General features: G+C 44.8%; 1 protein-coding gene across 1 annotated transcript in view; it reads right to left on the reverse strand.

Moving 5' to 3' along the window:
* Positions 1 to 15,979, reverse strand: part of COL14A1 (collagen type XIV alpha 1 chain) — a 208,779-nt gene that overhangs the window by 15,506 nt on the left and 177,294 nt on the right. Inside the window, exons 41-45 of the mRNA XM_084848878.1 lie at positions 14,925 to 14,978; positions 12,179 to 12,250; positions 10,594 to 10,629; positions 9,946 to 10,012; positions 9,538 to 9,726 (exon numbers count right to left, since the gene is read on the reverse strand). Coding sequence (XP_084705004.1) covers positions 9,538 to 9,726; positions 9,946 to 10,012; positions 10,594 to 10,629; positions 12,179 to 12,250; positions 14,925 to 14,978 — 418 coding nt within the window. The remainder of the gene's footprint in view (positions 1 to 9,537; positions 9,727 to 9,945; positions 10,013 to 10,593; positions 10,630 to 12,178; positions 12,251 to 14,924; positions 14,979 to 15,979) is intronic.

The raw sequence follows: 15,979 nt of genomic DNA on the forward strand, positions 1-15,979 counted from the left end.
AAACCTCCTGATGATAGCTCCCAGTAAATATCAGGGAGAGAATAGAACCCTGTGGCACCCCGGAACTGAGCAGCCAAGGGTCTGAAGTCTCCTCCCCCAGAGCTACCTTCTGGTACCTGCCAGAGAGGAAGGAAGAGAACTACCGTAATATGGTGTCCCCTATGCCCAACCCCTCCAGGCGGTCCAGGAGGATACTGTGGTCGATGGTATCAAAAGCTGCTGAGAGATCGAGGAGAACAAAGAAGGAGCATTCGTCCCTATCCAGAGCTCTCCCCATATCATCCACCAAGGCGACCAAGGCCGTTTCTGTCCCATGCCCAGGCCTGAAGCCCAACTGAAATGGATCCAGACAGTCGGCTTCTTCCAAGTGACCCTGCAACTGCAAAGCCACCACCCGCTCAATCACCTTGCCCCAAAACAGCAGATTCGAGACCAGGCGAAAGTTGTTCAAGTCTTGGGGATCCAAGGAGGGCTTCTTTAACAGTGGTCTTATCACCACCTCCTTGAGGACTGATGGCATCACTCCCTCCTCGAGGGAGGCATTCACCACCACCTTGATCCCGGATCCCCTACCTAAGTTTCTCCCTGCAGCTCATAATGAGCCAAGATGGGCAAAGATCGAGTAAGCAGGTGGTCGGCCTTAAAGGTGAAAGCATCTTGTCCACTTCCTCTGAAGGAAGAAGCTGGAACTGATACCACAAAACTGGTTTGCCACAGCCAGGCCGCCTCTCGCTCACTAACTGTATCCACAGTGCAGGGAATAGCACTCCTGACCCGGTCGATTTTATCTGCAAAGTGCTTTGCAAAGTCATCACAGGAGGCCTTAGAATGCTCCGTTGGTTCCAGAACAACTGGACCGACCAGGTTCTGGACCACTTGGAACAGCCTCCTGGGACTTATGACAGAATGAGTACAACTCAAACACACTTAGCAACATTTATGACCTAAATAGACACTTGTGGAAAGGCAGCAGCATTTTTGAGGTCTCTCATATACATTTGGACGCATGTGCACTAGAATCAAATGCATCCCTCCCCTTGCAGAAACACAGTTTCTATAGACTTGAAGGAAGGCAAGTTTATAAAATCACACAAACGTAATTTCTAAAAGGGCATCCCCACCTCTCCCAAAAAAATGTCTTATGAAGTCAAACAGGGACAACGATGGTTCAGGGATAGATGCCTGAAATTAGAGATTGTCCCTGGTAAACGGGGGCAGTTGAAGGACATGCAAATTATCCCTTCCCTCCACACTTTTTGTGTACTATGTCCACATGTAGACTGTCCAACATGAGTGAACAGGATTACACAGAAAGCTAAATGTGGATCTCTAGTCCTCTATCATCCCAGAGTGCAGGGCACGGAATAATGGGCTCAAGTTAAAGGAAGCCAGATTCCGGCTGAACATCAGGAAAAACGTTCTGTTAGAGCAATACGACAATGGAACCAATTCCCTAGGGAGGTGGTGGGCTCTCCCACACTGGAGGCATCCAAGATGAGACTGGACAGCCATCTGTCAGGGATGCTCTGACTTGGATGCCTGCATTGAGCAGGGGCTTAGACTCAATGGTCTTATAGGCCCCTTCCACCCCTACTATTCTATGATTCTATTATTCTAATGCACAGATGTAGATCTTTGCAGGAAGCACAGAGTCTGCAGCAACAGAACAGCCCAAATTCTAGTTCAGGGTTAAGCCAAAATGTACTTAGATTGAAGTCATACTATTGACACTGACAGTTGGCTTAAAATCCAAGCTAACCAGTCTGTAGGCCATACCCTCCAGGGCTTCATAGTCTGGGTCTGTGGCTGAATTATTTTCTAGCATGTTTCAGAGGCAAGACAAAGTCAGGTGATTTGGCAGAAGATTAAGACAGCTATTAGCAGAAACCAGGCCAGCAGGCCAGGCCCCTAGGCTGGTATCCCAGTCTTTCTGGACTGATGCTATCATATTCAGGCTTACAGGAAAGTGAGGTCATGGCTTTCCATTGTAATTATAGATTCAGAATACAGATTCAGGGGTCTGTACTAAATTTGTATGCTTTTAAAATATGAAAACAGAGGGATATCGGGCATGTTGAGAAATCACCTGGTGATTTCCCAGGCCCAATGCTATTTAAAGTCAAGTCAGATGAATCTTATCTCCATTTCTGATAGAGTTACTAGTCTGGTAGATCGTGGGAATGACATGGACACAGTATGTTTTGATTTCAGCAAAGCATTTGACAAGGTTTCTCATGATATTTTCTTGTTGTGGCTGGATGATAGCGCTGCCAGGAGGATCCACAGCCAGTTGAGCATCCATCACAACCCCAAGATCTCTTTCTGAGTCAGTCACCACCAGCTCAGACCCCCTCAGGATACTTCTTTTTTTTTGCCCCAATGTGATAGCTCCCAGCTATACTTCTGTCCCCTGATCTCTCCCTCTCCATCTAATCCCACATCTCTGACTGCCTGTCTGATATATCCACCTGGATGTTTCATCATCATCTCAAACTCGACCTGTCCCAAGACTGAAGTAGTTTCCCTCTGTCACCTTTACTATTCTCCATATTTACTTCCCTGTCTCACCTTTACTATTCTCCATATCTGTTGACAATATAACCATGGTGATCAAGCAAGCAGCCCTGGCTTCATTTTGTATTGCTTCCTCTCCCCCACCCCCTTTGTTGAACCTATTGTCAAGTTGTGTTATGTCTACAACATTGCAAAAATTCTTCTATTCCTCTCTGTTCTACAGCAAAAACTCTGGTCCATGCTCTGGTCATCCTCTGACTTGACTATTGGTCATCCTCTCTGACCTTTCCGAATCACACCTCAGTCCTCAAACCTCTACTGCCAAAACTCCATTGTTCCCTTCGCTCAGACCATACAACACTCTTCCTCAAATTCCTTTACTGGCTTCCTATCGCCTTCTGGATATGGCACAAACTTCTAGTCCTTACCTTTAAAGCTCTCAGTGGCCTTGACCTACTCTTCCATTTGGTCCTTCATATATCCCTGCCCTTGACTTCCACTTTTTTTCCATGAAGCCTTAATCATCATCCCCAGCATAAACTGCTGTCTGTCCTTTCCCTCCCTGTTGTCTTGCAACTTAAGACTGTAAGCTCCTTGAAGGCAGGGAGCCCCCATTTCTCTTTTGCTATAAGAATTTTGGTAAAATTCTATAGGGCATCATATATGCCATATGCAATCCAAACAATCCTTCACAGCCATTAGGAAAATAAATTTCTTTTCAGAAAGTGGACATTCTTAGGATGACCAGATTCTACATTAAGGAAGCAATTCTATGTTCCGTGGGAGGGCAGCTCAGAGGTTGAAGGGTGCTTCAGACCTGCGTGGGCAGAGAGGGAGGTCCATCACCAGAGGCCTCCCTGATACAGTTGTGGAAAGCTCCAACGGCATTGCTGACCTGGCAGTGGTGTTCCACAAATGGTGGGGACCAGAACAGGGTGTACTGGGTGTGCATCAGGGAGGGCCATGGATCCACAGGACCCTATGCCCCCTCACTCCCCCAACATGTTCCCAAGCAAGCCCTGAAACTACACTAGCATTTGAAACTACAGTTGCCTTGGTTCCAACAGAAGGGTATGGTATCTTTTTTAAATCATATAGAAACCATCAAAAAACTTCCCCCACTAACGCTCACTATGGCTCGCTAATACTCAGCTGGAATAACTGGGAAATCAGTTTTGGCATGTTAAAAATACGGTACAACAAATCCATGAGTAGGATGGCTCTGACCATGTGAAGGGCACCACTGAAAAGCTGCTTGGCTGCTCAGTCAATTTGCCGCTCATGTCTCTGGAATTCTAACACAGTTTGCAACTCAGAACTGCTAACTTATATTTTATTATATTTTTATCTAGAATTTTTCACGAATGTTAAAAATAGCTTTTAAGAAGGAAACGTATGTTTAATGTCAGTAAGCATGGTTCTGGCAGCGCAGAAATAAACGGTATGTTATCTAGTCCCAGCAACACAAACCAGACTTCAGTTCTCCTTCGTCTTCCTCATCTTGATCTCAAGCAGCTTCATCTACAGCGACACCAAAGACAGTTGGTGCTTTTCCTATTAGAAAAATGCTAATTAGGCTAGGAGCTCATCTGCAGACACGAATCCAAAGGAGATGAAATGGGTGGGGGACACTTAAAGGAGACTCTTTTTTACGTTCATGTTCATTGCTGTGGAATTGGCTTTAAAAAAAAAGAATGCAATTTTATTACATTTTGTTTAAAAATTAGCATTTTGTGGGCGTAGGAAGAATCAGAGAATATGCAATGCCTATATAATATGGAATACTAAGAGATACTTTTGCCAAGTCAAATTCCCACTAGAGCAATGAACCATCCGGATAACATTTCATTCCCTTTTGAAGAGAAAAACTCTACTGAGAATCAAATTTCCTCTCCCCAACTTCAGTTTTTGCTGTCCTCTCACAAATCCTTTCCACTGCCTCTTCGTGGTTTACTGCTTCACAGGTTGACTAATTGCCCCCAAAACGTACATATTTAGTCAAGGGGAGATCTCCCAACTATTTTGACTGTATTTATGTCTTATTTCCCCCCTCCCTCAAAAAGAATGTTTGATTCAAAATTCCTAAATAGCCTAAATAAGATTAAACAGGAGACTTGTTGAGATAATATTGATTTTTCAGCATGATGAGGAATCCAGCATGGGAGCTGGAAGGCAACAGCCCAGTTGTGTACTAGGATTAGGTAGCACTTACACACAGCCCAACTGTTACTCCCCAACCCCGTAGTCATTGTCCTGCTCTTTGCACTGGGATAAGAGCATGCAACACAACACACACACCCATGTCACCAATGTTCCGACTTTAGGGGGTTGGTCCTCTAGTCCCAACTTGAGCAACCCCCTGTGGCTCGCCGCCTGAACAGTCAATAGTGCTGACAGTTTCAGATGGCTCCAAATATTTCTGCTGCCTTGGCTGGCTGAGCTAAGCCTGGGAGAGCTTGATGTAACCTGCTACCCCAGGCAAATATTCCATGGTATACAGTCTCTCCTATAGGACTCCCAAATGCCTCCAGTGGCTTCCAAGCAGCTGGATGTTGCTGACCCAAGGCAGAGCTAGCTGGTCCTGACACCATGCTTGTAGTCTCTGCCAGCTCCAAATGTTTCCACTGATCTCGCTGGCTGTGATAAGTTTGCGGGAGCTTAATGACACCCACTACCCCCAGGCGGATATTCTGTGCAGTCCAGTCCTCCCGCTCCAGATCAGTGTCTACCAATCTGTTGCTGTGCTAGTGGGGATCAAAACAGCGTCTACTTAGAGTCCTCCCATCCAGAGGCAAGCTGTTCCTTCAACTGGGCCAGTCTCTCTGTGTTGCGATGCTGTTGGCTCTAAATGCCCCAGTACTTCATTGATCAAGGACCAGTTTGTGACGTTTGAAAGAATGGTCAATGCTGGTGAAAGTGTTCTTAGATATCAGTGCCAAATGAGCAGTTGTGCCAAAACGTCTCTTTTGCTTTGACAACTGTTTTAGCAACAGAAATAATGAATGTGAGAACTTTGATCCCATGCCCTTTTTTTTGTTATCACAAACTATCACTCCTCCACTGAATTCCCTGGCATGTTCTTTGCAAGCTATATATACGCCTACAAAGTTGGCGTTGCTTGTTTGGGAACTGTTGCTACAGTCCAAGACATTATTTGTTCCTCTTCATTATATATATTTCCTTAATCCTTCTGCCAAATCCTTCACACTCAAATATATTTCCTTATGCAAATAATTGTGCTTTTGAGACAACTCCTCCTGTATCCCACTTCTCTTTAGTCACCCAGTTTAACTTTCAATCAGTCCCTTTCTTGTTCCCAACTTCCCATTCCCCGCCCCCATACCTCAACCCCCTTCTTCCTTATTCCACTGAACAATGCCACTCTTTGTTCAGCTTTGCCATAGAAACCCGAAGCTGACAAACTCGCCGTCCTAAATCTTGTCTCCTCTTACACGCAAGTAATTAGAATTATGACCATAGATTCTCGGAGGTCACTTAAAGCTTTCCTCATCAGAACCAACAACATAATATTAATTCTCATGGCTTCTAAGCAAGCCATTTGACGCACTAAATGCATTTCACAAGCAGGAAAAACAACAAGCAATACAATCCCAAATTTGCAGTCATGAGCACTTAGAACTGGCTTCAGTGGCAAAACTACACGGTCATTTACCTGGTAGTAGGTCCCATTAAGCTCAGTGGGATTTACTTCAGAGTCATCATAGAATCATAGAATAGTAGGGTTGGAAGGGGCCTATAAGACCATCGAGTTCAGCCCCTTGCTCAATGCAGGAATCTAAGTCAAAGCATCCCTGACAAATGGATGCCTCGTCTTGAATGCCTCCAGTGTGGGAGAGCCCACCACCTCCCTAGGTAATTGGTTCCATTGTCATATTGCTCTAACAGGCAGGACGTTTTTCCTGATGTTCAGCCGGAATCTGGCTTCCTGTCAGTTGAGCCCATTACTCTGTGTCCTGTACTCTGAGATGATGGAGAAGAGATCCTGGCCTTCCTCTCTGTGACAGCCTTTCAAGTACTTGAAGAGCGCTATCCTATCTCCCCTCAGTCTTGTCTTCTGAAGGCTAAACATGCCCAGTTCTTTCAGTCTCTCTTCATAGGGCTTTGTTTCCAGTCCCCTGATCATCTTTGTTGCCCTCCTCTGAACCCTCTCCAGTTTGTCTGCGTCCTTCTTAAAGTGTGGTGCCCAGAACTGGACACAGTACTCCAGATGAGGCCTAACCAGTGCTGAGTAGAGGGGAAATAGTACTTCACATGATTTGGAAGCTATGCTTCTATTAATGCAGCCCAAAATAGTATTTGCCTTTGTTGTAGCCACATCACATTGTTGGCTCATATTCAGCTTGTTATCTACAACAATTCCAAGATCCTTCTCGCTTTATGCATAGGACTGAGCTATCAGTGAGAAATCTCTTTCAAAAAAGGTATTTATTTCTAAGAGATAAAAGTATGTAAATAGGTTCAGTGCGTCAGTGGTGCAGTTCAGGCAGGGCCTCAGGAACCGAGTCTGGGACCCTGTAGTCCAGGGACGCCCAAATGACCATGCAGAGAGCGGCAGGTGATACAGGCAGCGGCAAACAGGCCTGGCATCAGCACCTCTAAACTGACTCTTTTCTAGGCTAAACAGACCCAGCTCCTCCAACCTTTCCTCACAAGACATAGTTTCTAGATTGCTTCTGTAAAGTGCCAAAAAATAACTTGAAGAAAAAGTAGCGAAGAGGCCAAAAAACCCAGAAGTGTGTGTGTGTGCGTGCATGCGTGCGTGCGTGCGTGCGTGAGAGAGCGCGTGAGTGGGGGGAGGATGGAAGCATTCACAAGCATTTTAAGCCTGTTGGCAGTTAAACTGGATTTTTAAATGAATTCAGTCGCTGGATTTAATGATTGGGGGTGGGGGTGGCTTTAGACAGCCATGTATATTACTTCAGTTGTAAAGCACACAACTAATATTTCTCTTCTCCCCACTTCCATCTGCCACTCCACGCTTTACAACTATTTCTACATTCCTGATACGTTAGCGCAAAAGCAAAGCACAACCCCTGTTCACCAATTCTGATTAAAAGAAAGAAAGACTCTGAGCCTGTGCAGCTGTGTCTTTTAAGCTCACTTAAACCACAGCATCACTATAGGAATAAAATGGAGTTTGCATCTGCTGTCCTGATGCTAAACACATTTACTTGGGAATAAGCAACACATTCTTGTAGAAAGGGGTAATATATTTTTATAAGTAAAAATAAGAGTATTAGCATCTGTAACCAGGTACGTGACTAACTGCTCTCCCCCCTCCCCTGCCTATAAAAGTTTTTTTTTAAAAATAAGAAGGGATGCAGTGATAGGCAGAATCAGCCCTGCTGGGCACTGGCATGGCCATTTTCAGATATCTGAAGGGCTGCCAGAGATAATGGAACAAATCTGTCCTCTGTTGCTTCAGAGGGTAAGACCTAAACCAAATGGGCTCAAATTACAAGAAAAAGGGTTTAGACTAAACCTCAGAAAGAACGTCTTGATGGTACAAGCTGTTCAGTAGTGGAACAGACTGCCTCAGTAGTGGACTCTCCTTCATTAGAGGTTTTTAGGTAGAGGCTTGATGGCCACATATCAGGGGTGCTGAAATAGTAGGTTTCCTGCATTAGCAGGGGGCTGGACTAGATGACCTTTGAGGTACTTTCAAGCTCTATGACTGTATAAGCAAAATAATAAGAGGTTCCTGCCCCAAAGAGCTTATGCTCCAACCTTATAGGAGGAATATGGAAGGTAAAGGTAACAATGGATGAACATGAGCAAATGCATGTACTTAAAATTTATTTCCATTCAGGATGGAGATTAACAGTTAAGAAACGTCTTTGCAGAAAATCAATATAAATGTGGAATACTTTATCCATCAAAATCCATTTTTTCTACAAGCATTTTCTTGGCAGTATAGATTCATTCATTCATTCTGTTTGCTAAACGATAGTATACTATACCCATATAGCAACCGCATCAATCTATAAATCCATCACATATATTTGTATAAGATGCATTACTCACTGAAGTGGATGCAATATTTTTTTTGAATAAAACAGCCAGCCAAACCAACTGCTTTACAGCATCCAATTGGCTGTGAAGATTAGAATTTATTGTCCTATTCTGTCTCAGCATTATGGCTTGGGTTCAACTCTTTATTTGTAGAGAAAGATTACTACAAGCTCTAACACGAAACGAGGCCACTAAAAATAATCTTATTCTATGAGACAGACAATGCAGGCAAAGGAAAAATAGGTTTCACTGGCTTTGCATTGCAATAATTTCCAGAAGGGTAGCTGTGTTTGTCTCTTGCAGCAAAAACAACAAGAGATTCTTGTGCCACCTTAAAGACTAACACATTTCTTACGGCATAAACTTTCTGATGTATATGATGAAGTAGTTAACAAAAACTTGTAACGTAATCACTCTGCTAGCCTTCAACTGTGCTGGGCAACTTGTGGCCCTCCAGATGTTTTTTGGGCTGCACCTCCCATGATCCCTCCACCACTGGCTATGTTGGCTAAGGCTGATGGGAGCTGCAGGCCAACAACACCCGAAGGGCCACAAATTGCCCATTCCTGCTTTAAAGTGCCAGAAAGACCCTTCTTCGTTTTCACTGGTTTGGGCTTTGGACGTATTTAAAGACCGATTCACCCAATCCCGTGGAAAAAGGAAGTCTAGATAGGCTGCTATCAAACAACACTGGATCCAGTTTTCACAAATGTCTTCTCCAAAATTCTACTTAGCCTGAGGGTTTCCCTTTCTCAAAGCACAGTTCTCACACGGAAGCAATTATTACAGTGCTGCTCGTAGATCAATAATATTAATCTTGAAAATTTTCAGAATGGGTTTTAACACTCTCAGTGCCTCCCAGGAATTAGAAGCTATTTATATCTCTTTGACTTTATATGTTCAGCATGACATCAGTCATACATTATGTTGTCTTTGGTAACTTTCAGGAAAGCTCCAGTTTTATTTTATACGTATTCGTATTCCGCTTACCTCTTTCACCAGGTCTTCCGGGCTGACCAGGGCTGCCTGGAAATCCTGGGCTTCCTGGAGATCCTTGTTCTCCCTGAGGTCCAGGTAGTCCTTGCCGTCCTGGTTCACCAGGGGGTCCGGGAACAGTTCGTGTTGAAACAGACTGGCTTGGAATCTGATTTAAGATTGAGTTATATCTGGCCAGATGACCTGCAAAGTAGACAAATCCACAAAAAGAAATACTTCAGCCAATAAACTGGTCCTGATTAAACTTTATTTCAATGAACCGGCTATATGGGCCACAGTGTTGTGAACTGTGTTCAGCTTGATGTATCACAAGCTGCACAGTTGTGTTGTATTTTAGAAATGTGCTAACACCAGTAATAGATAACATCTACAGCGATTAGAATTATAAGTACTTGTACCCACCTTGGATAAGCTGTTCGCACACCTGACGAGCTACTGTCCGTACCATTGCATGGGACTGAAGGTCTCCCTGCGTAATAAGAAGATCATAATGATACATTAGCACCTCTTAGAATAATGTTCCTCAAGGAGAGACTGTGAGCTGCATAGAATGTGGAAGTTTCTCTCCCTGATCACTGGAAAATGATGCCCTTTGGTTTTTGACAGCACAATGCTATACAAGTATATGCAGGAGTAAGCACCGCTGGGTTGCATCCAACAGAACAGAAACCGCTGGCAGAACAGATTTCCTCATTCCACTTCAGCCCCGTGTGCGTGCCCCCAAATCTGCTCCAGAGAGTGGGGACCCTTCAGAGCAGATCTGTGTGGTGCACAGCGGGCTGCAGAACAGAGAAGAGTGAGGAGAAGTCCCATTACACGAGCAAAAATCCACTCATGCAATTTTGGATTTAACCCACCCACTGAGTTTAACAGGGGCTTACCCGACAGGTACATGTGGATTGGATTGCAGCCTTAGTGTCCTTAAAAAGAACCACTCACATCATTATTTCATCACAACTGGAACAACAGTGCCTTGTTTTTAAAACAAATAAGCCTAATTCTCTTCGTATTCCTGCTGTCTGTACAATTCTGAAATTAAAAGGCACTTACACGTTCACCCCTCTCGCCTTTTGCTCCAGGAAGTCCCTGTGGGGAAAAACATTTAAAAAGCAAACTGTAATTTGTGCACATGTCCTTTCCCCCTCTTTGAAATTCACAGGACTTTTTAATGCAGTAACATATAGGTTATAGGGCTTGCGCCACATTGCAGCAGTAATTATGTCACCAGGGTCTGATTGTAGTTCATAACACATCCCAAACACCACCTGCAAATATTAATAGGTTGGTGCTGATGTGGTATCTTTGTGGTGAGTGGCAACAGAATGATTGGCTCTACGAAGCAGAGGTAGGCAACCTGGGGCCCTCCAGATGTTTTGGACTGCAACTCCGGTAAGCCCCAGCCAGCATGGCCAATGGTCAGGGATTCTGCGAGTGATAGTCTAAATTATCTGGAGGGCACCAGGTTGCCTACTCCTGCCCCAAATATTGGCCTCCATCCAAAGTAGGAGAGGGAGATCTATGTGCATACTGGGGCTGGGGAGGGGTAATTTTGAGTGAGCATCTCATATCAGATCCCGTGCCCAGCACTGGAAGTTTTTAAACTCTTCTTGGTTGGAAAACATGTGTAAAGAGGTTTGTTGGCGACTGTCACTGTTTTCATTCTCAGACTATGTGAAGTAAAGTAAAAGAAACCAAAACATGGCAGTTTTATGAGCCTCTGAGGGTTTAACTATGTGTTATTTTAATTGTGTATTTAGCAATCACATCTGGGTTTTTGAAACATTTGATTCTAAGCATGGGTGGGGGGATGTTCCTCAGGACTGCAGGGCTCCAGCTGTCATCCTGACCCCCCCTCCCACTCAGCAATTAGCCTTGGAAAAAAGTTCCCAATGACACCACCAATACAATATACCATCACAAAACAGAGTTGTATAGCTGAAACTGATAATTTCCTATCAAAGGGACCCTGAGTTGGATCATACCAACACCAAGGGCCAATTCAGTTGGCCATTCTTGAAGTGGAAAGAGTTATCTTACAGAGCGTGACTTATCCTCATCAAAGTCATGCAGTGAAATGGTCTTATGAAAGTACCTCCACGTGGAAAAACTGTAAATTACCATATACTGAAAAACAGCTTCATAATACTTTATGCTTCCCACAATGGGCCCTGACCCTCCTGAAGGTCATTCTGCCTTTTTATTTATCCATCAATTGGGGCGGGAGGGTGGGACTGGTAGAACACAGATGAAAGATCCTCCCTCATGATAGCTTGTGGAATTCCCTTGACCTCTTCTGAGCCCTGTCTTTCAGACTCAGCAGAGACATTATCTACAACACTGGTGGCCAGCTTGAAGCTGAGTAGGAGTTGGACAACCTATAGTCTTGGCTAATGCATGGAGGCAGGTCTGCATTCCTGCTTGTTCCTTCAGTGCTTCACTTCTGTCTGCTCTCCACTCAGTAGGCTAAACCACCCAAGGCACAGGCAGGCTGCATATGTACTATAGTGAATATCGGAGTACTAATACTATATAAGACTTATACAGCCTTATACTGTGGACTGGGCTTGACTTGAGGCACACTTATCAAAAAGGTTGTTCATTAGTGACATAGCCTGTATAATGTTCTGCTACTTACAGGTGGTCCAGCATCACCTTGTGGCCCAACATTACCCATAACTCCTGGCACACCTGGAGCCCCAGGTATTCCCTGAATGGAGAGAGCAAGATTCAACATTCAAATTGAATTGAAGCACAAATAGAGTCTACAAAAATTCATTGCCTAGAGATCCACTGCAGCAAATCTGAGAAATTGAATTAAAGATAAAGTGGATGTTCCTCTAGACTTGGGGGTCTGTAACATGGCACCCATGAGTACGAATGTGCCCATGGGACACCTTGTTGACCATCAGGCTCCCTGCTCCTCCTAATTTATTTTATTTTATTTATATATATATATATATATATATATATGAATGAGAGAATAATGTATATATAATGTATATCATCCACAAATAGATTGCAACATCCACTGATCCTCCATTATGTCTAGAGAAAACCTCCTCCATCAAAATGAGGTTTGCAAAAACAAAGAAGGATATATTCCATTTGTAGTAGATTTCCATCCAGCATCTAACTATCACCTTGCAAACAGACAGAGCTACCAATTGTTAATAAACTCTGAACATCTTGCTAAAGCCATCAACAAACCTCCTGTTATAGCATTTCGCCAGCCTCCTAATTTACGCAAAGTACTAGTGAGAGCTATGCTTAAGCCACCTATCAGCAATCGTGGATCTCATCCTTGCCACTCCAAATGCTGCATCACCTGCGTGTACCTCATGGAGACAACTACTATCAAAAGCACAAGGATGGAACACACATATTACATCAAACAGAATATCACCTGTAGGTCATGCAACATAATTTATGTAAATGAATGCAAAAAACCAGGATGTCACATCCAGTATGTAGGAAAAACTACTACTGACCTATGCACACGCTTCAGAAACCACAAATCGGCAGTCTTGACAAAAAAAGTGGAGCAACCAAAGCATTTCAACACTGAGTGCCATAGCCTGTTTGACTTATCTGTAACAGCTACAGATATGCCAGCAGATCCAACATTGACTAAGAGCGCAATCCTACGGCTGCTAGACAGCGTCTAGACGGCTATAGGATTTTTCAGTTTCTGGGAACTGAACTCACAGCCAACGCTCCGAGGTCGGTTCCCAGAAATCCGACTCCCCGCCCCTTGCCCTACTGCCTTGTAGGAGGCACAGGTCATCCCTAGCTCCACACTCAGAAGAGCAGTGCAGAGCAGCCAAAAAGGGGGCATTCCTGGGGGAGGGGACAACAAAAGTGCCGGTACGATGCTTCCTATGTGCCATCTGGCCTCCCCCACCCTCACTCCAAAGTGCACCAGTTAGACAGCCAAAATTGGCTGTCCAGCTGCAAATGCAGGGCGGATCCCCTCCGCGCTCCACTGGTCCTGCATTGGATAGTCGGTCTCCTCTGAATTTGGAGGTGGCTGACTATCCCCATAGGATTGCACCCTAAGAGGGAGAACTTCTGGATATACACATTTGACACACTGGCACCGCATGGCCTTATCCTGGAGGACAGTACAAACATTGCTTAACATCTGCAATTGATCTGAACATTCTATCCTCACAGCTCTACAACTGACACCTTGGAAATAGCATTTATATCTTAACAGCTGATGAAGGCGGAACCCAAAATATTTTGTTAGTTAAATCAAAATTGCTGCCCTCCAGCACCATCTTTTTCTGGATTCAAAAGGAGTGGCTTCATGTTTTGGAGCTCAGACCTCTGCTTTGTACTTAGGTTCTTGGACAAGTTGCTTTCCTCTAAGTCTCATTAGTTTGCCTTCAAGGAAATGAGTGTTTTCAAGGAAATTATTCATAAAAGAACAATGAAGCATTACAAATAAGGAAGCCCCCCTCATGAATAAGCAAGCTGCCTCATGGGAGTCATTTTGTGAGAGTGCCCATGACAATCTCTCAAAATTCCAAATGTGCCCACTGACCCAAAAATGTTGGGGATCCTGCTTTAGACCAATGGTTCCCAAACTTGGACCTCCAGTTATTGTTGGACTCCCATTATCCCCAGACAGCATGGCCACTGCCTAGACTCAAGCATGGTTGGGGAGCCACTGACTAGACTTAAGTCTGAAGATCAAAAAATAATCACTTTGACTGGACCATCAACAGTATTGTAATGGAGGCCTAGCTGCCATTTTCTGGGATTCTGCATTTGCCTTGGCCAAGGCATGAATCCAAGGTGGGGTGACCTGCTTCAGAGATACTCAGACAACTTCAGATCCAAGGTGAAGTTGGATCAGGTCCAACTTCACCTTGGATGAAGGTCCAAAGCAATCCAAGGCAAAGCATGTTGTCTGAGGCTCCAAGATGAGGCACCCCCTATCTGAGCCAATAAGACAGGTTCCAAAGCCATTTATTTTTTCTGCACAGCCCTACCAATACTGCCAATGTACCCAATATGTATTGAGATCATGCCTAGCCACCTCCTGGCTGCAACCTGCATTTTGATAGTTCTCTACAAGTTGGTGAGCTGTAGCTGGACACGAGCTGAAATCTCCGTAGGACATTTTAAGATGGACACGAGTTGAAATCTCCACAGGACTGGGCACAACTTCAGAAGTGTGGTGGCTTCTCCATATCATTAGTACATCAAATGGTTACATATTTTCGCTTTTAGCTAATACATACTATGATGTGGATAACTGCACATAGCTACATAACTTTGAAAAGAAGTTAACTATGTGAAAAAGCTACCGATGTCCTGTGATGACACATATTTAACCCCTGTTATCTAGACTTTAGTAGCCTGTTTAGACCTACCACAGACCCTGGGAGTCCTTGAGGTCCAGTGGGTCCATCTTTGCCTGGCAGACCCTAGATTAAAAGGAAGGTACGTGAATTAGTGTATTGCTCTTTATCCCATTGATTGGAATGGCACTGTTTACTGCACAAAATGGCCACAATCCCAACTCCACAATACTCTGACAGGTGCAGGAAGTTCCATGAAATCACAAGTTGATCCATTCACTTCAAGATTCAAGAAAGCCAACATGAGATCTCACACAAATGCTAAACACAATGAGGTTCTAAGACGGAAGTCAGAGAATTCCGCCACAGACTCCAGTTCTTTAGAATCCGTCCCCCCGGAATCCGTGGCGGAATGGCCTCCCCCCCCCCCACAGAATCCCCCCGGGATGGAGCTTACCTGGGGCGGATGCAGCGGCTCCAGCGGCTCCGGCTGGTCTCCCGGCCGGCCGCTGCCAGGCTGCTGTGGCTGCCATTTGCATGCTTGCAGGCAGCCGTGATAGGCTACATAAGTATTTACGTAGCTTATCACAGCAAAGAGCAGGGACGCAAATGGCGGCCACTACACCATTTGCACCACTGTTCTTTGCCGTGATAGGCTATGTAAGTATTTACGTAGCCTATCACGGTAAAGGCAGCCACGGAAATGGTGTAGCGGCTGCCATTTGCATCCCTGCTTTAGCCGTGATAGGGTACGTAAATATTTACATAGCCTATCACGGGCTACCACAGGGACGCATATGGCATCTCCTACGCAGGACACCATTTGTGTCCGCACCAGCCCAGCAGCGGCTGGAGGCTCCGCTGCGGATCGGACCGGCCAGCGGCTCCGTGGCATGGCTGCGGAGCGGAGCCGGCTGGGCAGGACTCCAGGGGGGAGGACTGGATCGCCTCCCCCCCGTCGAGGATTCCAGGGGGAGAAACGGATTGCCTCCCCCCGCAGCGGATGCCCCGACCAGAACCAGGTAAGGGATTCATACATCCCTAGGTTCTAAAAATGTGGTTTGGATTTTTGATTATTATTTTTTTACATTTTGAAAATTAAAAATTTAGATTTCAACTTCCCAAGC

The sequence above is a fragment of the Heloderma suspectum genome, chromosome 4 (genome assembly GCF_057233095.1).
Source record: "Heloderma suspectum isolate Gila_16-S chromosome 4, 16-S_ref, whole genome shotgun sequence".
Lineage (NCBI taxonomy): Eukaryota > Metazoa > Chordata > Lepidosauria > Squamata > Helodermatidae > Heloderma > Heloderma suspectum.